Here is a 24298-nt window from a genome sequence, read left to right on the forward strand (position 1 = left end):
CTACTTGTCTTCTACACACAGAACCTTTTTTTTTTGGCAAAATGAAACTTTCTTGTATACGTTTCATACAAAATACTGAAATAGAACATAACTGCATTCTACACATCACTACACCAAAATGTCAAAAGATTCACTTCTCAGCATGAAAATGCACAGAAACATAAATATGAAAGGACTTCACATTAAATGTTTTATTCACACCTCAGTGCAGAGTCAAATGGAGTATTGTGAATGGGATGTAGCACTATCAAATAACATATGTAAGGGGAGTTAATGGAATAAAAGAAAAGAAAACTCTGAAACATTCCTGATTCTTGCAGATGGAAGATATCTCCATGGCTGAAAACACTCAGAGTGATAAAATTCAGCTCTTCCAAATTTTGTTATAATTTGCTTCTTGAGCAATTAATTTGGTGATATTTCAATGTATTGGTTATTTATTTGGCCCCTATCTCTTCAGTACAGAGATTCTTTGTAGACAAAGTTCATAGAGATACACTAAACTGCATTAGCATATGCAACTCCATTAATAGAAAATGCATCTTTTACATACAACTGCTGTAGGAAACCACAATGGTGAATTTCAAATAGCTATTTGAAAACATTGCCAATGTTTCAGCGCTATTGCCTGACTAAATTTTTCATTTATTATTAACCAAACATTTTTTAATACACATTTGTTGAGAGTAACAGCAACTTACTGATTCAATTTTACTGGTGTTTAGCAAAATATACATCAAAAAATACTTGCCCAATTTCTTTAAGTAAAATTCTCAGTACAAATGTAATGTTGAAAAGTAAAACCAAAATCAAGGGTAGTGCCACTAAAAATGGAACCTAGAGAATATAGCCCTAGATATTTTCTCTTTCCTCTTTGTATCTACGCATGATTATTGTACTTAGATAACATAGGGAAATACTGCTGACAATGGCACTCAAGTTTCTGAAAGAAAGGAGGTTCAGTACATATATTTAGGAGCTACAAGGCAGGAAAATTTATCTTCCTCTTCATAATTTTTCATCTAAGTAAAGGGAGTGACAGGGATGGTCTTAAACTTGGTATCAATTATCTAGTAAGAGAACACACACCATCCTGATAAGAAAATTTAGTAGATAGTAAAGCATTCCTGACTATTTTACTCCAGAAACACTATGAAAAAAGAGAGCCCTAAAAGAAATGTTATCTAGTGTGTGATTACTTAAAGAGATGGAACAGTTTTCACCTCTGTGTAGGTTTATTAGACATTCCTATTCAAAGAATGTGAACTAGAGAGGAGACAAACTAAAAGATATGAGGATGCACTTAGTTTATATGCCATAATTGTTCACAGTATGATCATATAAGAGATTAAATACAAAGTTCATGAGACAAAGAATAAATTAAATCAACCATTTGCTCTTTCTGGTTTCTCAGTATACAGGAAATGGAAGGGAAGAGTATTAGAAAACTCAATCTCCGTGGGATATTTAGGCAAAATATGGAACCATAAGATACATCAATTGCCTTAGCAGTTATACACTGTCCATGTGACATTCAGAACTATGAATAAACATCTTTAAAATTCAGCCAAATATGAAAAGTCTTTAGAAAATATTGAAAAAAAAAAGAAAATGAGCTAATTCTCTCCTTTAATATCAATTTAACCAATTTGTTTAATCATAAAGAGAAAGCTACAGCATCAAGATATTTCTAAGCCCAAATTCTGAGCTTCTGTGGCATGACTTGAAAACACTTTGCTTCTTAGATGTTCGCTGGTGATGAGAGTATGGTGAGAGAATGGGAAGATAAAGACAGTCTTGCCAAAGTCAATCCATAATGAGGTGAGGCAGTGCAACATGTTACAAAATAGGAAATTTTCTTTGGCCATTCATTTCTGTCTGTTCCTCCCTGAACAGACACAACTTCTAACATGAAAATGTCTGAAGGTAGTTATTCTTCTGGATATTATCAGGAAGTAAAAATATATTATAAAGAAAAATATTTTAAAGTAAGCTACTCACCTATCCCAATGAAAGCAGCTTTGTACCCTTCTTCTTTCAAAGTGCTAAGAGTAATTTCATTCACTGAAAGGCTTTTACCACAAATTACCTGTAAGAAAAACAATTCTGTAACTGTATTTTGGCATTTGAATGACTAAAACCTTAATCTTTAACATCGAAAATAATAAAAACTCCGTATACACATATATATAATTCCATGTATAGATATGAAAATATTTTTGTCTTTTAGTATATAGGCTTATGTATACTAAATAGTATATAAGTAGAACAAACATGTTTTACTTAATAGCTAAATGCATTTTTGCCTTTTAATTAAGTACCACAAGAAAAGTTAGTGTATTTAAAATCAAGTCAGTAAATTTTCACAGCTTAATTAGTATGTTCAAGGCACTATGTGGGGCATTTTAAAGAATAAAATGTTAAATGAGACACAGTTTCTGCCTCAATGTACAGTCAAGATCTGTGTAGAAGATGTACAGAAATAAGTATAATAAAAAACTGAGTGTGATCAGCACATGTCTACAAGAACTCAAGGGATGGAGAAATTCATTTTGGCTGAGGTCATATAGATGAGAAAAAAGAGAGGTAGTGGGATTTCAATAAAGCCCTTCTTAAACTGAAGTATAGTTGATTTACAATATTGTGTTAGTTTCAGGTGTACAGCAAAGTGATTTGGTTAAACATATATATGTGTGTGTATCTATATTCTTTTTTAAATACTTTTCCATTACAGTTTATTTTAAGATATTGAAAATAGTTCCCTGTCAATAAAGCCATCTTAAAAAATGGATAGGATTTTGATAGCAGATACTTTCGAGGGAAGATGAGTAAAGTCAGGAGTCAGAGGGTAGATACTTCTATTAAAAATCACAGTACTTTGCTTAATTCCAGACATGAGTCTATTTTCAGATCTTGAACCTGCTGACTGAAGAGGTGGTCAGGTCCCTAGAAAGAAAGACCCTGAAACATCCTGGCAAGTAAATATTATAATGATTCCTCTATTCCTTCTCCAAAGGGAATTATAGCCATTTACCCAGGTGACTGTACACTGGGGAAGGGGGCATAATCACACATTTCAAGGACCCTGGACAAGGTTCTTCACTGACATTGATAGCTGAAGAGTGGGGACCTACAGTGATAAGGTGAAAAATGGAACCTGGATAAAGTCTGGTTCACAGTGGGCCTAAGGGGATCACAGACCCAGTTAGTGGTTATTCCCAAGTCTCCAAGTGTATAATAAAAATTGTTATACATGTCAGTAGAAATAATCCCCACATTGGGTCTCTGGTCTGCAAAGCAAGAGCTATTATAGTTATAATATTGGGAAGGCCAGAAAACTTCTGAAACCCTGGTCGAGAGAGTAAATCAACCACAATGATAGCCTGGAGTCGTGGTGGTGGTGGTCCATGTAATACTTCTGTTTTGTTTCCCAGTCTGGCCCTGCCGAGACTAGATGATTTCTGGAGAATGACTGTAAACTCCTGCAGGCTTGACCAAAGTGAAGCCCTGACTGCAGTGTCTGTGACAGATGTGGTATTATTGCAGATTAGTAAGGCCACAGGTACAATGCACGTAGCCATTGATATGATGAATGCACACTTTTCATGTTTCTGTGGAAAAGGGATCAGAAACAGTTCACATTCATGGGGGAAAGATAAGAATATTCATTTACAGGTTTGCCTCAGGAATATGTCAACTCTCTTCTGTAATAATATGTATAATCTGAAACAATCTGGCCATACCACAGAACATCATAGTGATCCATTACACTGAGAACATCATGCAGATTGGACAGCATAAGCAAGGGGTAGCTAGTATGCTGGAGACTTTAATAGGCCTGCCCTCCACAGGGCAGAAGATGAACCTTATGAAGATCAGGGACTAGCCACTTGAGTGAAGTAAAGGGGTCAGGTATGTGCCAGTATATACTCTCTAAAATACATGACTTCGCTGCAATTTTGCACTCATTTACCATTATAAATAAGGAAGCACAAGGTCTGGTAGGTTTGAGTTTTGAAGTCAACATGTTCCTAAAAACAAAAGTCTCTAAACTGATTCATAGCAGAAGAACAAAGTTTACCCATTAAAGCAATAATTGCACCTAACTTGCATAGAGTACCTAACTAAGTGCAAGACTCTTCCAAATACTGCATAGATGGACTTCTCTCATCCTCACAATAGCATTATGAAGTGATATCGTTATCCTCATTTTACAGATGATGATACTAAGGGACAAGAGAGCTTTGACAACCTTTACCAAAGTCAAATATGTAGTTTAATTGCAGAACCAGCACGTGTAAAAGCTATGCTCTAATGTCTCTTGAGAATGAAGGGCAGAACCAGCACCATCCTCAAAGGCACAGAACAACATACTGCATGTGGAGAACTACTTGAAAATGTAGTGTTTCTGGGGTATAAAGTGCAAAACAAAGAAAACAAAGAGAAAGTAGGGGGATAAAATGACTTTGGATATAACATAGGGGGGCATTTTTGTTTTACTAAAATACTAGTTCTAATTTTATTGGCAGATAAAGGAACCATTTGAAAGTTTACAACCAGGGGACAACCAAGGTGAGATTAACGACTAATATTCAGAACTCTGGAACATATCAAATACCATGAAATAAACTAGACAATTAAATAAACACATATTATTAAAAGTACTTAATACTAAGTATCTAATAGTGGGTATTACTATTAGAGTTAGTAGAGTTAGATGCTATTAAAAGTAATGGATAATGAAGGTTTAGAATTTTAATTTATTTTTCAAAGAGTAGATTTTTTATTAAACTATTTCTGATCATAAAGAAAGATAAAAAGTTCTAGTGCTTATTTTTTGAAATGACCTCAATACCAATATACAATGAAGGTTAGACATAAAAGAAAACTACAGGTCCAAATATTTTAAATAAAATTTTAGTAAACTGAATAATACTACAATTTCCAAAGTTGAGCAGTGGAGTGCCCTGCCAATGGGTCTGTCAGTGGAAGTGATACTCAGAATACTTGACTTTAGGTTTGGTTTACTAACTGACTCAGCAAAAAAATTGAAGAAAGACCCCCATCCTTCCTGAGGTAGTGTTTGTGTGCATGTGTGCGTGTGTGTGTGTGCCTGTGTGTAGCTGAGTAGTGGAGTTATGTGATTTATCAAACAGGATTGAAAATATTCCAATTTTTCCACCCTGATAGAGTGAACATGTCCCTGAATTTGTAACATTCAGAAAGGATGCACAGGCATTTTGCGTTTCTCAGTCTGTTTCCACCCTAGCAGGCAACAGCGTGCAACTGAGGAAGCAAAGAAGTTGAATTATACTTTTGTGTATCGAAAACTGGAAAGACAAGTAGCTTTACTCCTAGTGTTAGTTTACTGGGACTGGGACCAGTAAGACTTTACTTATTGTAGTCAGACATTGTGGGACAGGGGGAGAATAACCATCACTGTGCAGTAAGTAGCTCCATGGTGCAAATGAGAACAAAGCAATAATAACAATAATCAGTGGAGTGACAAGCACAAGGACTCTTCCCTATGTGGGGGAATCTAGTCAAATTTCCCTTTTCTAAAGCATAAAACCCCCAAACATTTGCCATCAAATCCAAAACTCACTCTCAGAAAGAATAGGAGAAAGATTCTTTGACAAAATGTTAAAATTTTGCTTACATTATGCCTTAGGAAATTGGACCAAGACGTGTAAAACTTAAAACTGGTATTATATGATAACTAACAGACATCAAAACATTTTGTGGCTGATATACTATGAAGTCCTAAGATTATTTGTTAAATATATACAATGTTAGAAAAATCATGTTATGGGCATTTTGTTTGTGTTTTTGCTCCTTTTTCTCCCATATTTTTTATATATGTAATATTTTCTGTCATAATTTTCTTAGATATGGATTATAGCATATATTAACCTCCCTCTAATGGCTTTAATAATATATGCCTGGGTACTCAAACATCCCAGCTAAATTGAGAATAAAATTTGCTCCACATCAAGCTTAGTGTTAAGAGTTATTACTATTTCAATAGAAGGGCTGAATATAGTAAGCCCTGAGCCAAAGTTCCACCTAATATCTACTCCGGGACTTGACAAAAATTTTCTTTATGCATCCATAATATGTCTTCATACATATAATAATATTTTTAATGTAGGATTAAGGTTTACAACTTTTTTGGCGTGGAACGCTTTTTTGAAATGAACTATGTGGCACCCATTATTAAAAAATACAGATAATAATGTACATGCTCTTCACATTTTTGATAGAAAATTTGGCCGATGCAGGGGACACGGGTTCATGCCCCGGTCTGGGAAGATCCCACATGCCGCGGAGCGGCTGGGCCTATGAGCCATGGCTGCTGAGCCTGCGCGTCAGGAGTCTGTGCTCCCCAACGGGAGAGGCCACAACAGTGAGAGGCCCACGTACCGAAAAACAAAAACAAACAAACAAACAAAAAAACCCATCAATGTTCTGTTTCTCATAAAAAGACTGAAATCAGATGGATAAAATTTTCAAATTTAGCAAAAATATAAGTATCAAGACAATATTCTTACCAACAATAAAATAATGAAATGCTCGGAAATTTATTTCTATAAAGCTAGCATAACTCTATAACCAAAATCTATAGCATAACCAAAACTCACAAAGATAACAAATAAAAAATAAAGCAAAACAAAGACAGACTTTCAGTAGCTTTGAAACTCTATAAAGCGAGCAACAGAATCTATTCCCTGTTGTATTTACAGTTTTAATATTCAGTGCATAAATAAGTGAATGCAAAAGAAATTAAAAAAGAAACTCATAGAACAAACCTAGTTCTAGATGTACAGATATAATAAAACATGATGCAAAATGTACATATTCCAGAAATGCAAAGATTAATATAACTCAATACATTATCTGAACATAGACTTTCAAAAGGGGCAATTAAAAAATTTAACACCCCTCCTCCGTTAAAATAAAACAAAATAACTTAGGAAATGTTACTATTCTAAGTCTAGAAAAAGAAAACATTTATTCAATATGATAAAAATACTATTTCATAGATCAGAAAAGATGCCATGCATTACCACTTTTATAACATACTAGTGACAATGAAATAGTGGAAGACAAATATATATATATATAACGTACAAATAGAGGGTTTTTTGTGACACAATATTTGACTGGAAAAATTCATCTTAGAATAAACAAGAACTAATCTATCAGCTATTAGATATGAAATAAATTGAAATTACTCAACAAGAAATTTAGCTGAAGAACACAGTTGGGAGGGAAGATGATGAATTAAACTAAGTTTATATATGATGAGTGTATGTTATTTGGATGATAAATGTGTTCATTAAACTATTAAGATTACAGGACTGGAGTTCAAAAGAAAGATGGTTCTAGACAAGTCCTTAGCACACCTCTAGGCAAAAGTAAATTCTCAATAATTATTTATCAAATAAATGAAACAAACCTATTAGAAAGAGAAAAAAATCAGATAATAACCAAGATAATGCTAGATCATGAAAGCTAAAGATACATACATACATGAACATAAATGCATGCATAGATATATACATGCATGCATACATATCAGAATATATCACATGCTGCACAGGAGCCAAACAGTATAAACCCAGAGAAAACTTCGTTTCATTGCCAGGAAATTATTGTTGACTTTAAAATATACAGTGTTAGTTGAGAGGTAAAAACGGAAGGCAGGTTGTAAGAAGAATCTGGTGATGAGAAAAATGTGGTAACAAGTGTAGAACATTTTCAAAAATATATATCCTTTCATGGATAAAGTTGATAAGTCATAAAAGATGCAAGCATTTCATCAATGGATGCAAGTCCTCAAAGCTGAAAAAGAACCTCATTACTGTCTCTCCTCAGAGTGATGGACAAGACAGTATTAACCTTCTCTTTAATTCAGGTTCTAATTCTTTCCTGATAATTTAATAAATTCATAGGGTTTAAAATTCAAATGTACAAAATGGTGAAAAACTCCTTCCTACACCTTCCCAAAGGCAATCTATACTATCAGATTCTATACATTTCCAGAGCACATATATTTCCAGGCATATATAAGCAGATATGTTTATATTTTACACAAACTGTAGTAGCATACTTTTCCCTTTGAACAAATATTGACCAAGGCAAGGGACATTAATTGACTTTGTCAAGGTTATCTGACTATAAAATTAGAAAGTGTCATAATTGTAGCTGAAATGTACGTTTTCTGGCACTCAGTGAATTGACTACTATTATGTCTTGAGCTTCCTAGTAAGAGAAATGGGTATGCCCTAATTTATGCAATATATTTGGTATGGTAAAAATCAAATGCAATTTTGTAATTACTTATAAGATGAATTCAGAGGTGTCAAATTAATTTTTGATTCATCTTCAATTTGAAGTATCACTTAATATATTAGTTTGAAGTCTCAATAATCATGTTCTTATTTAATGAGATTTAGGTAAGAACTTGCATTCAAAATGAAATACATTTAACAAACTTTTCAGAATGTAGTTATATAAAGCAAGTAATCACCCTTAAATCTATTTTGAACACTATTTTTGAACTCTGTTTTCATAAAGTTGTGCACATCTGTACGGCATACTTGCTATAAGATTTTTTGTTTGGTGATTATGTGTAAATGTTTCATCGCCTAACCATTGCCAAATAAGATGTAATTATAAGTGTAAATGCACAAAATACTGTTTGAGTGTTTCCCTTTTAATTGGTTATTTTAATTTTTATTTCTAAATGCAAGAGCCATGAATAGTTTGTACTTTTCAAAATAGCTCCCATATGTACTTACAGAATGTATTATGTAAATCATAGTACTTTGTTAATCTATTATCTTATACCTATTACAGAAAGGTAAAATTTTTGAAATAAAAATAGCAATATGTTCAAGTGAAGAGCCAGAGTATGATACTCTTAAATAATACAAAAGAATAGGAATATCTAAAGCTATATTACGAAAGTAAAATGTATTAATTTTTTGACCATCTTTAAAAGAACACAATATTTATTTCACAAAACAATTAAAAATACAGAGCTGTTGCTTTCTACCTTGCTGAGTAACTGTTTATGTTGAAACAGGATTATCACATTAACACTATTGACATTACACATATAGTAAATAAAATAAACCTCTGTAAGAAATTATGTTCCAAATTGTGAAATACAAATGTTTCAGAGTGCACAAAACTTGCATGAAAAAAACGTGATTAAAGCAACCAAACCCTTCTATTAGCTGCACTGAACCCCTAAAGCAATTTAGGAATTTGTTTCTTACAGACAATTAATCACATGCAGGCGTGCCAGATGAGAACTATTGATTGCCCTTTTCCAGGCTAGTGGCATTCAGACAGTAGACAGACAAATGCCCTAAGCAAGGAGAAGCATCTTTCTGCTTCTGCCTGGTGTAGCTTTTAATTGTTCTTTCCTAAAGTGTGTGACATTTTGTTGTTAATCTTTAGTGTAGAGCTTACTCCTTTCTTTTGGAGCAATACACATGTAAGCGTTATGTTTTTCACTTACCTTTACACCAAGGTCCTTCATAAGCTCAATCTCAAAATTGACTACATTATATGGTAGCCGGAACTGAGGGATTTCAGAGATACTGAAAATAAAAATGAGAAGCATTTGTGGGAAAATCACCAATTTAAAAAATGCAACATGTCTTTATTGATCAGTATTAAAGGAATAAGTATCTCTTCTGAGGGTATTTTCATATCACATAATGTGAGTGTGAGGACATCCACATTTTTATATGCATGACAGAATATGATATGGGCTTCAAGAGAAACAGTAGAAACTGATGTGGAAAATAAATAAAAACAATGAAAAACAAATAGTGAGTAGACAATTGGCCTATACTTTTAAGTTTATTACAGTATTTAGTTGATTTATTTACTAACACTTCTATAAATTCCTAAGAAAAGAAAATCTTAAAAAAACAAAAATTTGAAAGTATACAGTGTTTAACATACATATCATATATACATACACACATATATATTCTGTAACTATACCTCTAGCTTGTTCAAATTCAAATCTGTAACTTTGTATTATCATACTGTTCAGGACATTACAGAATAAGTTCTGTAATGTGATCTACAGAATATTTTTACAGTAAAACAATCTTCTATGAAAGCAATGTGTCCCAAAAGGGTTCAGTCATTAAAAAAGTAATCCTACTTGATATCAGTGCTCATTGTTTTCTGTCTTCAAATACAATCACTTCAAGAGTTAATAGTTCATACATAGTATTAAAGGTAAGTTCAAATAACTTTTCAATATCTTATAGCAATAAAAAGGCTACATATGTTCATGAATATACAGCAATTCATGTAGTCATTCATCCAACAAGCATTCATCCAACAAGCATTTACGAAGTACCAGGTACAGTGTTAGCTGCAGTGATTTAATGGTGAATTTGACCAAATTACCACTTTTAATAAGCTCTCATTCTTGTGAGCAAAGATATTTAAACAGATCATTACAACAGAATGTAGTACATTCAGTGAAAGAGCTATATCCAAGCACTATAGAGATTGATTTGTAAAATAAATAAATAACTGTTGAAGATGAACTTTCTGGATCATTCAGTGCAAGGTCTTCCAAAGTGCACCTGTAGTCTTTTCATTCTTTGGTGACTTAAGAACTTGATTATTCAATTAATTTCCATACATCAATCAGCAAGGCACCATGCTCATCTCAGTGCTATAGAAAATGCAAAGTACTGAACAGTACAAAATCAAGGTCCTATATTAAAGGAGCTTTCTATCTAGTTAGGGTGTAAGATTATACATAAGAATGACTTAGGGCATAGGGTAAGAGAGAAAAACCTCCTAAGCTGATCTTTGGACAACCACACTACCTCAGCGGTTATCATAATGCTCTGGGCACCACACAGGACTCTGCCTTTGTAGGGTAGCAGAATATACCCCTCCAAATATGCCACTTCGGCACAGAATTATTTTGAGCTGAAGATAATTAAGAAGAAACAGATACAAGAAAAGTTCTCCGGTCCCCTATTACCTGCCAAAAAGCAGTACATAAATTTGCAATGGTGTGTCTTCCTTTCCTGTACCAAGAAGGGCAAAACTCTTAATCACCAGGAGACAATTGTAGACCCTTACCAGCCCAAAGATGGGCACCAAGAGGAATTTACATTACAAGCTTTACTAAATAACTCTTATGTTCCATTAGTTTCCCCCATATATTAACCTCTTACAGTTTGCTGTACCTAAAAGCATAAATCCCTTTTCCTTTGTCTTGTCATTTCTCCACAAATTTATCATTCTTTGTTAAGATGCTACATAGGGGCTTCCCTGGTGGTGAGGTGGCTGGGAGTCCGGCTGCCAATGCAGGGGACACGGGTTCAAGCCCTGGTCCGGGACGATCCCACATGCTGTGGAGCAACAAAGCCCGTGCGCCACAACTACTGAGCCCGTGTGCCACAACCACTGAAGCCCACGTGCCTAGAGCCCATGCTCTGCAACAAGAGAAGCCACTGCAATGAAGAGTAGCTCCCCCCCCCAACCGCAACTAGAGAAAGCCTGCACTCGAGACCCAACGCAGCCAAAAATAAATAAATAAAATCTATCTTTTTTAAAAAAAAAAAAAGATGGTACATAAACCTCAAGTTCTGACCCCCCTTCTCTAAATGACTCATCACTGAGTTCTCCCACATGTATGTACAACACATGTGTTAATAAACACTGTTTTTCTCCTTAATTTGTCTTATGTTAGTTTATTTCACAAGGCAACTACTGACCTAAGAGGATAGAGGATATTTTTTTTTTTCCTTCCTGTATCTTCCGAGGCTAAGGAGAAAAATTCTTAAATAGTATGGATTATATAAGTAGGCACAAAGAGACACCCAGTCTTGATAGGCCTGGGGGTCTGCAGAAGGGAGACTGAAAATGGACTAACATTGGAATCTGATGAAAGTCCTCAAAAGGCTAGAAACGAAAGCAAAAATTCTAGCTAAATAAACCAACCACAGCAAGGTGAGTCTCTAAATACAGACAGATACACTGTGAGGCTGAGTACCTTCCTCTGATTTGGGATTTTTATGGGTTCTGAATAGAAGTATACGATATGTAAGTTAAAAAAATGATGCTAGTTTAGGTCAATGGTTCTAATTTAAGATATGGCTCTGAAACAGCAGGTTAATGAAGCAGGAACAATTTTTCTACTGACCAGGAAGAAAGGAGAACACTCTCAACCTAGCAAGAAGAAACCAGAGCAAGGAGGAAGTATAACTCTGAAAGTTGAAGTAGCCAGCAGAGCAAATGGAATGCCAGGCTGCTAGGGCTTGAGCAGCTCTGCTTAGAATCACATACTGCCCTGAAAGCGTTGTAGCCCACACTTACTTAGCACATGTGTTATGAATAAATGTGTGAGAATCACATTTCCAAGCATCTTCTATAGGAAATAAGAGTAATGTGAGATACTAAAAAGAGTTAGATTTGATCATAATCAAGTAGGCAGGGGATAAGGAGGTAATTATTGATTGTTATAAACATGACACAATTATATTCACCAATGGATGAGGTCAGCAGACAGATGGGTGATACACACACACACACACACACTCACACACACACACACCCTCATGGTACAACGTGACAAATATCAAATACCAAATGTGAACAAGAGTGTTTCAAAGGAGAATTAGCTTATTGCAAGATGAGATAATCAGGTGAAATGTGACATATGATCAGCTTTCAGACAAGTGAAGGCATCTCAAGATGAGGAAAATGATAAGGAAGGAGGAACAGAAGGGGGAGGAGGGGAAAAAAAAGTGTACATGCTGTGTTCAGGGGACGGGCAATGGAGCAGAGGGGGTGTCAGCAGGCTTCAACAGGAACACTAACCACCCCAGATACCAGGCAAATTCCTCATTTCAGAGCTCTAAATGCCGTCCATATGTGATGGCACCCACATTTTTATCCTCAAACCTAAATTCCAGACCTTTATATTCACTTGGACGTCTAATAGGTATCTCAAATTTTTTATACCCCAAACTAAACTTTGGTTCCTCCACCCTAAAATACGTCCTCAGACAACTCCTTCCTATGAGCTGCTCAACCCTATACTCGTACTCTATTCTCTTACCAGCATCACACCAAGTCCAGGTGCAGGCAATAAGGAGGTACACTGTTTTCAGACGATTTAAAAAGTTATGAAACTGACAAAAATAAGCCTTTTTGTATTATCACCATGAGCAGGTAACTCTCAACAAGTCAGTGATATTCTAAACACTGTCTCCCCCCAAAAAACTCTTTGGTGGATCTAAATTCTAAATAATGGCTACAGTTGCTACAGAGTTTTAGTAATAAATGATTTTAAAATAAATATCCACATGTGTCAGGTCTATAGTCTTCCGCTCTACCAGCTGAGCTATGGAAGGTGAAGCAATTATACTCCAATAAAGATGTTAAAAAGATGTGTAACCTTTAAATAATCCCAATTTTATTACCCATTCATTAATAAACTGAGTTCTACAGAACAGTTAATATGGAGAACTCCAGTTAAACAGCAACCACTGGCACATGCTGATACACCTACAAGCATATTCCTCATTCCAATGGCCATAGGCAGCATGTGTCTCCACCCCTGCAAGACTACGTATTCCAATGTTTAAACAGTTGATCTGAGACTGATAAAATGATAACACATGAAGCAATATGAATCTACTTCAATTCTATCATTTTGTGTGACCAGAAGTTTTTAACTTGGGTTTAAACTTTAAAATAGTGAAACTGTGAACTATACCTTTAATATTGAAATTATTTTGTTTTAATTGCTAATATTTTGTGTTATGGGAGTGAATAAAAATAATTACAATCACCAATTATTACATAATTCTCTTTGAAGATTATTTTATTGTACAGACTAGAGGATAACCATATTTTAAAAATTATCTATTCCATATATCAAATGCTCTAGGGACAGCACTAAACTGCCATTTTTGAAACCCCCTCATGCATTTATAAACACCTGACATACTCTATATTTGGTTTATTGTTGCTTTATTGTCTACCCCCCACTACCAGAATACGATCCCCATGAGAACAGGCACTTTGCTTTATTTACCTTTGTATCTCTAGGGCCCGAGACAATGACCAGCACATAGTAGGAGATCAATAAATATAAAAGGAAGGAAGGAAGGAAGGGAGGAAGGAGGGAAGAAGGGACAGAGGGAGATTACCCTCAAGACTGCGTATTGAGAAAGGGGATACAAGGACAGAAGATGGAATTTAATTGGAATGGTTACTTCCCAAGTTTGTTGTACTTATAAAAACAAACTTTCATTCTTCTATATGTGCTCTTTTAACAATCTAAAGTTTTGAAAGAAATCTTCCTTGTGGCCACAAATCCTTTAGTACAATCAGTGGAATGCCCAGATAACCTAAAAAAATAATTGCTCTTATATGTTCATGTTTCTTTCATCTAAATGGAATTAACCAGTAACAACCTCCTTCCATTCTTTTTAAAGCACGATGCTCATACTCCGATAGAACTTTGCTTTAGTTTATTACGCTAAGGTACCACACTTTAAATTTGTGTTACATAACACATGTTCTCAAAATATTTTCTATGACCAAATCTATTTCACCTAAACCTCATTTCCTTATTGTGAATCCATAGGTTGTCTTTTTGTTTTGTTGATGATTTCCTTTGCTGTGCAAAAGCTTTTAAGTTTGATTAGGTCCCATTTGCTTATTTTTGTTTTTATTTCTTTTTCCTTGGGAGACTGATCTAAGAAAACATTGCTAAGATTTATGTCAGAGAATGTTTTGCCTCTGTTCTCTTGTAGGACTTTTATGGTGTCATGTCTTATATTTAGGTCTTTAAACCATTTTGAGTTTATTTTTCTATATGGCGTGAGTGTTTTAAGTTCATTGATTTACATGTAAGCTGTCCAGGTTGCCCAACATCAGTCGTTGAAGAGATTGCCTTTTCTTCATTGTATATTCTAAAGAGTTCCATTTATTTTAAATAAAGCAAACTCCATCCAATTTCTAAGCTTAATATGAATTTCTGAAAATCAGATACAAAGTGAATATTTTCCATTTCAGTGTATGAATCTTCATGGGAATAAATGATTATGTGACTGAATCCTGGTTTAATAATGATGCTGATTAATAGTAAATAATAATATGGTATCTATGAGATAAACACTGCATAAATGTACATTAAAATGGAACATTTTTAGTAGACTCTAACATAATTATAATCAAATGCAAAACTTAAAGAGATTGGAGAATGAAAATACGTGATCAGGACAGCACGTCTGTGTACACAACAAAATGAATCATCCAATCTTCTGTGGAGTTTGGTTTCTCCATCTCTAATTTGCATAATTTTCACATATATATATCGCCATTAAAGGAAAGATTCACAGGAGTGAAATAAGCTTTCTTTTTTTTTTTAAAGATTTTTTTGATGTGGACCATTTTTTTAAAGTCTTTATTGAATTTGTTATAATAGTGCTTCTGTTTTATTTTTTGGTTTTTCTGGCCGTGAGGCATGTGTGATCTTAGCTCCCTGACCAGGGATTGAACCCGCACCCCCTGCATTCGAAGGTGAAGTCTTAACTGCTGGACAGCCAGGGAAGTCCTGAAATAAGCTTTCATATGATTGGTTCCTCTATTCATAAAATATTTTGCTGAGATTTCTCTTAAATTCACAGAACTAGACAGAGAAATTTTAAAATAAATATTGCTTAAAGCCAACTGCAAATTTAAAGTGAATAATGAAATCAAAATTTGAGCATTTGGAAAAAGAACACTTAAAATACCATCTGTGAGCCTGAAGTTCCTATACGATTACGAACCAACAATGTTCATAATCATTTTACCCCATCAATTTTGACACTGTGAACATGAAATAAATGTAGGCATTACCTTAAACCACCAACGTATTCTTGTTTTTCAAATATAGTGATGTCAGAGTAGCCTAATCGAGCCAAGAAGGAAGCACAACTTATACTTGCAGGCCCAGCACCCAAAAGAGCAATCTTTGCAGAATAGGCTTCAGGCATTTTTTCTGGGGGAGGCAGAAAATGACTCCTGATTTGTGGGATATTCATTGCTTTGAACACCTACGGAGAAATCAATTGGCATGGTTAACATTTTTAAGCTAACTTTTACATCCTCAAACATAGTTTTAATGTTTCCAATCCATTTGTGCTTTTAATAGAAATAAACAGTACATTTTAAGTATTAGCATACTTAGAAGTTATACTGGGTCAAGCTGATGGCAATCTACGCTTGACTAACTCTTTCTCAATCTTTGAAATTCCTGTCTAAGGTCCTCTAGGAAGCATTCCTGACTCGCTTTCCCTACTCCAGCCCTGGTCCAAGTTAAATGCTCCTCCTCTAAGCTCCTGTATCATATTGTGTATGCTATTAATGAAACCATTTACCACGTGTGCCACGTTTCCATGTTAGCGGAATATTAGTTCTTGAGTCATAGAATATGTCATATATAAAAACACACACATATAACTTATTAACTATTTGTTTTAAATATTTTTAGAAACATGTTACCATTGTATAACCAGCAGTGAGCGCTCACCTGGCACATAGACATTCAGTAGATAATTTATGACATCTGCTTCTGGTTATGATAGATTAGCTTTTGAAGAATAACATTTCAAAAATACGTTGGAAGCACTGGAGAGCCTCTGAAGTAAGCCTGACTAGAGGAGCCAAGATCTCAGAAAAAAGGGAACAGCAGAGAAGTGAGGTGACAGTTTAGGAGTTACTTTTACCCTGAGGGAATTCGCCACTTCTTAGCAGAGTGAGGAATCTTGTAGATAGATGACCACGGCTCAGAAGAGACTGAAAGAGAGATTTTAGCTAATTTTCTAGGACTAGAGAGACACAGTGTTTATAAACAAAATAAATCTCTGTAAAGCAGAAGGGAGCTTTCTGCACTCTGAGAGGCCAGAAGAAACAACTGGAGTACAGGAGTAGCTGAAGAAGAAAAAGTCCTAGTAAACACCTTAGCATACAGCTGAAACTTCTGGAGGGCTGTACTCTGCAAGTGGGGCAAACCAGAGGAAGACATGTAACCCAGCCTGATTTAGATGAAGGTGATAAGGTCTCACTCCTGTCTACCTCCCAAATGATAGGGTGAACCTTCTGTGGAGGATAATAAGTCAACTGCAACATCTACAAATTTTCATATACGAGGCCTGGCTTTTGATCAAAAAAGCCCAGGCCTCTCATTAACTAAGAACTAAGAACTGCCAATAACTCAGAAAACATAAAGATATGCATACATAATCCAGTAAGTGTAGTTATCAAAGATAGACTTTAGAATAACTATAATGAACATGTTCAAAAAATACATAAGAATGTGAACTTCACCAGGAAACTTGAATTTGTTTAAAAAAAAAAAGAAATTTTAGAAAAGAAAAAAATTCAAAATTAAAATTGAAAACTAAATAACTGTACTTAACAGTAATTTGAACAGGTGAGCAAAAATGGACTCATAAACTGAAGATGAGTCAGTTTTGTTCTGTTATTTGTAAATTATTATTGCACTGGATTTTCCCCCTTAGTTTTATAGTAGGGTGCATCAACCTTGGTAGTTTCTGATGAACTGAATATTTGAATGAAATTTTGTAAACTTCATCACAAACGCAACATGTTTAGAGGTCTGGCTTTAAAATTATGCTCTTGGGGTTGAGTCATGACCTCCATCATTCTCACGGTGTACAGTATTGAATAAGTGTTTTAACATCTCCATGCTTCAGTCTCCTCAAACTGTAAAGTGGGGTTAATAATATCTATCTCATAGGGCTAATATGAGGATTAAATGAGTTAATACATGTAAACCTAATCTGAGGGTTTCTCTGAATGCCAGGGCACAGTAGAATTGTACCACATAGTAGGCATCCAGCAAGATTTTGATTAATTTCAAAATTCCTGAACTCCAGTGATAGTTACTCATTTCAACAAATGAGTAACACACGCAGTTCTTCCTCAGTGATACAAAAGGATGGTTATTTATAGGTTATTTGTAAGTGAATAATCTTGAGGAACATTTTAAATAGATTTCCTTGTATAATCGCCCTGTGATTTCTGACTTTTCACTCATCTGAGAAGTGCATTTCTTTCATCACTCCATATTGACTTTACTAGCATTTTCCCCATAATTTTCATATTATTTTGAGGCAAGGGAGAAATTATCCTGATTTTAAAAATGCAAAGACTGAGACACAGAGAGGGGCCATCTAATATTCCCCCAAGCTTCCTCACATTCTAGAGACAGAAACAGTATAATTGTCTAATAATTATGCAGTGCTCTCTAAATGGAAAAGGACATAACATGGTAAATGCAAAGATATTTACTGATTCTAATTGGAGAGTATCCTTTTACTCATTTAAATATTTCTTACTTTCTAAAATGGTACTTAATGGAAATAAACACAGATATTTGGTAGCTATATTTCTTCCTCAATTATTCTACTTGTTCTTATAAACCAAGCAATAGCAACTATAAATTATAGGGGAATCATGACAAAGTTTTCTTGGATATTTCAGAATATCTCCACTAGTTGAAGGATATATTGTAAAAGGTTAGTTGTATTCAACATATCCCATAAGAGTTTTATATTTTTGCAAGTATTTAACTTGATTTTATTATAGAAAAAAACATAATTTCTGGTCATTTCTAAAGAGATACTATTTCATCAGTTTAGGTCTAAGAGAAACCTTAAAAAAAATACATTGGTTTTCATTTTGCTGGTTTCAGTTTCTTTGAGTTAATTAATTAGCAATATGACAGTCTGGTTACCTTTTGAATGCTTAAATGGAAAGAGATTGTTATTTGTGCATCCAAAAGTAAGTTACCTCAAATTACATGCCTTCTAGGAGATGCTTCTATGTAATTTTCTTTGTAACTTGCTTCCTTTTGTGAAAGAAGTCAAAGGAAGTACTGAGTACATACTATTCACCGCACTCATCCTTAGAAAAGAAATATTCTTGGGCTGTCTGACAGTTTCTTCATCACAATTAAACAAGGGACACCAAAAGTGGGAACTGTGTTTCAAACACATGAGAAATAAGGAAAATTTCATGCTATGGCAAATTTTTAGTTATCAAAATTATTAATGCATTAGTGATTCTTAAAAAATGTTGTTTCATTATGTTCTTATTATTAAAATAGACATTACTGTGAGACATCGCTGGCATGGTAAAACTACTGTGTAATTTGAAATCCGAATATTCTGTTCCATTAAATTTCCACCTTAATTTGGTAAATATCTTTATGTGCCCTCTATACTAGTATGAATAAGACAAACACAGACCTTCCAGTAAGTAGTTCCCTGGGTAACAGAGTACTCATATGTCTTAAATATAGAAAAATTATTACAATGCAATCTGTCCATGTGTAGGGTTCATTTTTATACATGGTGCTGTTGGAGCTGGTGAGAAAGAAATGTTATCCCAGAAGGGAAGAAAGATAACGCCTTAGCCAAATCTTAAAAAAATGACACATGTTATTGTGGAGAGGATTTCACCTCTCTAAATGTCAGCTCTAAAATTAAGAGAGTAATAATTACTTCAACAATTTATTGTGAAGATTGAATAAATCAATGATGATAACCTCCCGGGATTAATGCTTTCTCTTTATAAGGCACTCACGTAGGTGCTTAACATTTATATCTCCAGCCCTAAAAATCTTTAAAGTTAGGTATCATTGCTCATTTTATAGACAGCAGAACTGATTCCTAACTTATTATTCTACATTATAGTTCATAGTTTTATTATGATTAAACTATATGTTCTATTTGTGATTTAAGGCTACAACTGAATTGAATAGTTAAGTTGACAAAATACAATTAGAAAACATAGGTGTGTGTACTTTGGTTATGAGCAACTTTACTGATCCAAAATCATATGTAGGTTCAAACTAAATCAGTGCAAACACTCATTTGCCTTCAGAATTTGCTCATGCTGTTCTCTGTGCCTTGAATTCTCACCCACTCCCAACTTTACGATACTTGGTGAACACCTTTCAGGATTCGGTTTAAATTTCACTTTCTCAACTCAGCTTCCCCTCCCTGCTAGACTATCTGTTAGGGTTCCTAGCTACTGGCTCCCACAGTATTGTCTGACTGCCCCCTCTCCGCACTTCATTGTAATTTGCTTGCTTTATTGTCTTTCTCACTAGGCAATAAGCTCCCTGAGGGCTAGTATCATTCCTATCTTGTTCATCACTGTATCCTTAGCACTCAGACACTGCCTACTACCTAGTTAGTCACTCAAATATGTGTTCATTGCTGGAGTTGGAAAATAAAGCTGCCGGGGGTCAGGCAATCCACGCTACAGCTTGCTAGGGACAAAAAGAGAGCAGGGAGGCAACAGAGAGTGATGGAGACATGGTAGACTGGAGAGATCATTCCCCCATCCTATCAGCTTCAACTGATTTTTAATATGATTTTTCTAGAAACAGCAGTAATGGTTAACTACTTATAAGCAGGTCAATAAAATAATAAAAGAACAGTAATTAGAAGGCAGCCATAATTGAAATGTACTGGTTGTTATGTGATATGCCAGATAATCATTTACTAAACTATTTTCAAAGAGCCAGGTTTTCTTTGTAGATCACCATTATTTTTGCTCTCATGTTCTATTTCATTATTTTTCTATTATTTTCAGTTTCTTTCTTCTCCTTTTTCCACATCTACCACCAACACATCCCTCCTCCACCTGTTTCCTCTCTCTCTAGCTTCTTGAAATGAAACCTGCTTACTTATATATAATCTTTATCTCTTCTGTTATATACACTTAACACAATAAATTTTCATGTAAAAATGGCTTCAGCTACGTTTTACAGGTTGTCAATGGAAATTGTGTCATTCAGGTCTAAATATTTTATAATTTCTATTGTGATAACCTCTTTAACCCATGAGCTATTTACAAATGTGTGTTTTAAATTTGTTGCTATTACCTTCATTTTGACAATATTTTTATTTTTGATTTCTAATTTAGTTGTGTTGCAGAAAAGTGCAGTCTGTATGTATTTATTTGGAAACAATATATACATATATGTCCACACTCATATATATCTATATGCACTCACTCTATATTAGTTGGGTACAGGAACCTTTCTGGATTTATCAAATCAATCTAATAAACTTTATTCAAAAAATCTTACAAATTTTGAGTAAGGCCATATTGTAATGTATATGTAAGTTTACGAATTTTATACTTTTAAGACATTTATTCTTCTTTTCATTAATTGTTTTTCTCTTTATTTTTACTAGTACACTTTCCCTAAAATTCCACTTTTGTTACATATGAATATGACTACACTAACTTTTTTATGGTTACTATCTTGCAAGGTATTGCTTTTTTCAACCACCTTATTTTCAAGTTATCTGATAAGGTCTTTCTCTTTTAAACATCATATAGCTGTTTGGAGTACTTATTTTTAATCCATAATAAAGTCACTTATGTTTTAATAAGTAAACTTAATAAATATGTTATTATGATTAATTATATATTTGTATGTATTTCTACTATCTGTTCTGTGTTTCCTGTTTACCATATTTTGTATTTGCTTCTCTCTCTCATTTTTTATTTTTCCTTTCCTGTCTCTCACTGGATTAAGTTTTCTACCCACCCACCCCTCTTTGATTCTATGATTTCTTAGAAGTTACAGGTGGTATTTCTATACTTTTTGTGATTACCTTTTAATTTTTAACATCATAGATATTTCAATGTTTTTAAAACATTGAAGAGAGATATCAAGTATCTCTCTCCTCCCAACACAAAAGGCCCTTACCACCCTTAACTGTGCTCTACCACACCCACCTCAAACACCTTCCTTGTCAATTTTATATAAAATTTTATCTCTATCTTTTTTAACACCCCAAAATGAGTTGTTATCATTACCTTACAGTCAATAATTTTATTTACCACCATATTTTTCTGGTTTATTTGCTCACCATCATTTCGTACATCTCTCTTTCATTCCAAGTTTGTCTCAGTCATGCTGAAGAATAACTTTTAGCAGTTCTTATAACAAGGTGAGTAATAAGTCACCTTAGATTTTAAATGCTTAAAATACCTTTACTCATGCTTGTATTGTTAAGGGAGAAATACAGTTCTTTATCTTAGTTCTTTATAAAAAGTGTTCTTGGCTTCTAACATCTATGGATGCTGATGAAAAGTCTGGGGTCAGTCTAAATGTTGTTTGGTTTTAAAGTAATCTGTTTTCTCTTTTTCTGGAAGCTGCTTCTTTTGAGATCTTTGGTATTTCACAATATTATAATCGTGTGTCTAATAGAGGGGCTTACATCTTTTCTTTCTTTTGGAAAATTCTCTACCATAACTGCCTTAAGGCTGCTCTTCACCAATCTCTTTCTATTCCATTTCTAAATTTAACTTTTTACTGGTATTTTTACTACAGTGAATATTTCCAATCAACTATTTTTCATACCAAATTCATTGGGTTTTTTTCATAATTTTACCTTATTTTTATGGATATTATTTTCTATTTGTTTTAAAGGTCTGATTATGGTAGTATTTGGTTTCATTAGGACAAAATCATCTATAGGTTGAGTCTTTTGATTATCACTGGCAGCATTAGCTTTTTCAATGTGGCTTTGGACTTTTTGTTCCAGACTTATTCTGAGACAAAGTTTTCTGCCTTTGCACTTACCCTCTTGCTTCTTATGTACAGTACACGATGGCCTCCACCCAGCATCACTCCTCTCCCTCTACCCCACTGCAGAAACAGGTCTCTAACTGGAAGCCCAGGGCTCCAGTCCCCAGGTGATATTTAGAGATAACACAGAAGCAAGTTACTGGGCCACTAGGCACATGCCCAAAACACTGGGGCACAGCTCTCATTGCTTATCTTTGTAGCTTCATATAAGCCCTAGCCCTGCATCTATTTTTTTTAAAACTTTCTACCAGGGTTAGGTAAATCCAGTCCTCTATGATGCATAATGTTTTTGGTACTTATTATCCCACACCAGTCAAACTCCCCAGCAGCCCCTGATTGATTGTTTGCTTATGCAGAGCCTAGGAGACAGTGGCCCAAGTCCCCTGTTTACTGTTGAATATTTCTATACCATTTCTGGCCCCAAAAGGTATTTATCTTCCTTGTTAGTTCAGCTATTAACTTTTCTTGTGTGCTTATTATATTTCATTTATAGTTACGCTTTGGAGCAAACGGGTATTTAAATTTTAACTCCCAGCATAATGGCTCTTACAAGTGATTCATGCTGATACACTATTACTGCTTTGTGCTACTTTATACTACTACTCATCAAATATATCTGCAAAAAAGATACATATTTTTAAGTTGCTAAGATTCAAACGAATGAAAGTCCATCCTTCTACACTGTAAGGTGCCCACAAGAGTATATATATTTGAACTTATAAACAAAAATTCAAAAAACATTAATAGTAAATCTTAATAACCATGTGATTTCGGTAAATTTCAATGTTATTGCCCCAAATCTCTGAATGTATTTTTATGTGTTAAAACTCCAGATACTAATATATAGTTATAAGACAAACTAAAATGTTATGATGAAAATCATCTAACTATCTATCCATCCTGCAGGTTTAATTATTCATCATTGTGCCAGCACTGAGTATTTTTTTTAAATTTTTACTGGAGTATAGTTGCTTTACAATGTTGTGTTAGTTTCTACTGTACAGCAAAGTGAATCAGCTATATGTATACATATATCCCCTCTTTTTTGGATTTCCTTCCCATTTAGGTCACCACAGAGCACTGCGTAGAGTTCCTGTGCTATACAGTAGGTTCTCATTAGTTATCTACTTTATACATAGTATCAAGAGTGTATATATGTCAATTCCAATCTCCAAATTCATCTCACTCCCCAAATTCATCTCACTCCCCAACCCCACACTGAGTATGTTTAATAGATCTCTAAAGATTTTTGGAAAAGAATGTCAAATATTTACCAATATCTTTATCAAGACATTATTCCTTTCTATTAATCATTGCATTAAGACCAAAAGGAGAGACACAAATGAAGCCTGTACAGGCATTACTTGTGTTTGCATCCCCAAGAGCAGCCCTCTTGATTTCATTTATACAAACCATTGATTTTATTACTCTTTAATGCATATCTTTCATGTACTTCTTATTTCTCTCAGAAATACTTTTTTTTCTTTTCTATGAACAGTATTCACAAACTATTGATAACACTTTTTTCAAATAGGAGTGGTATGGAGAAATTTTATTCAAAGATGATACAAGTTTGGGACAATAAGGCAAGTGTGAAAT

The 24298-nt window shown here is 34.3% G+C and overlaps 1 protein-coding gene across 1 annotated transcript in view; it reads right to left on the bottom strand.

Annotated features, from left to right (window-relative positions):
- DPYD (dihydropyrimidine dehydrogenase) overlaps positions 1-24298 on the bottom strand; it is an 806187-nt gene that overhangs the window by 556468 nt on the left and 225421 nt on the right. The window contains exons 6-8 of the mRNA XM_067726990.1: positions 15916-16112; positions 9533-9614; positions 2002-2089 (exon numbers count right to left, since the gene is read on the bottom strand). Of these exons, the coding sequence (XP_067583091.1) occupies positions 2002-2089; positions 9533-9614; positions 15916-16112 (367 nt within the window). The remainder of the gene's footprint in view (positions 1-2001; positions 2090-9532; positions 9615-15915; positions 16113-24298) is intronic.

This window comes from Pseudorca crassidens, chromosome 2 (assembly GCF_039906515.1).
Source record: "Pseudorca crassidens isolate mPseCra1 chromosome 2, mPseCra1.hap1, whole genome shotgun sequence".
Classification (NCBI taxonomy): domain Eukaryota; kingdom Metazoa; phylum Chordata; class Mammalia; order Artiodactyla; family Delphinidae; genus Pseudorca; species Pseudorca crassidens.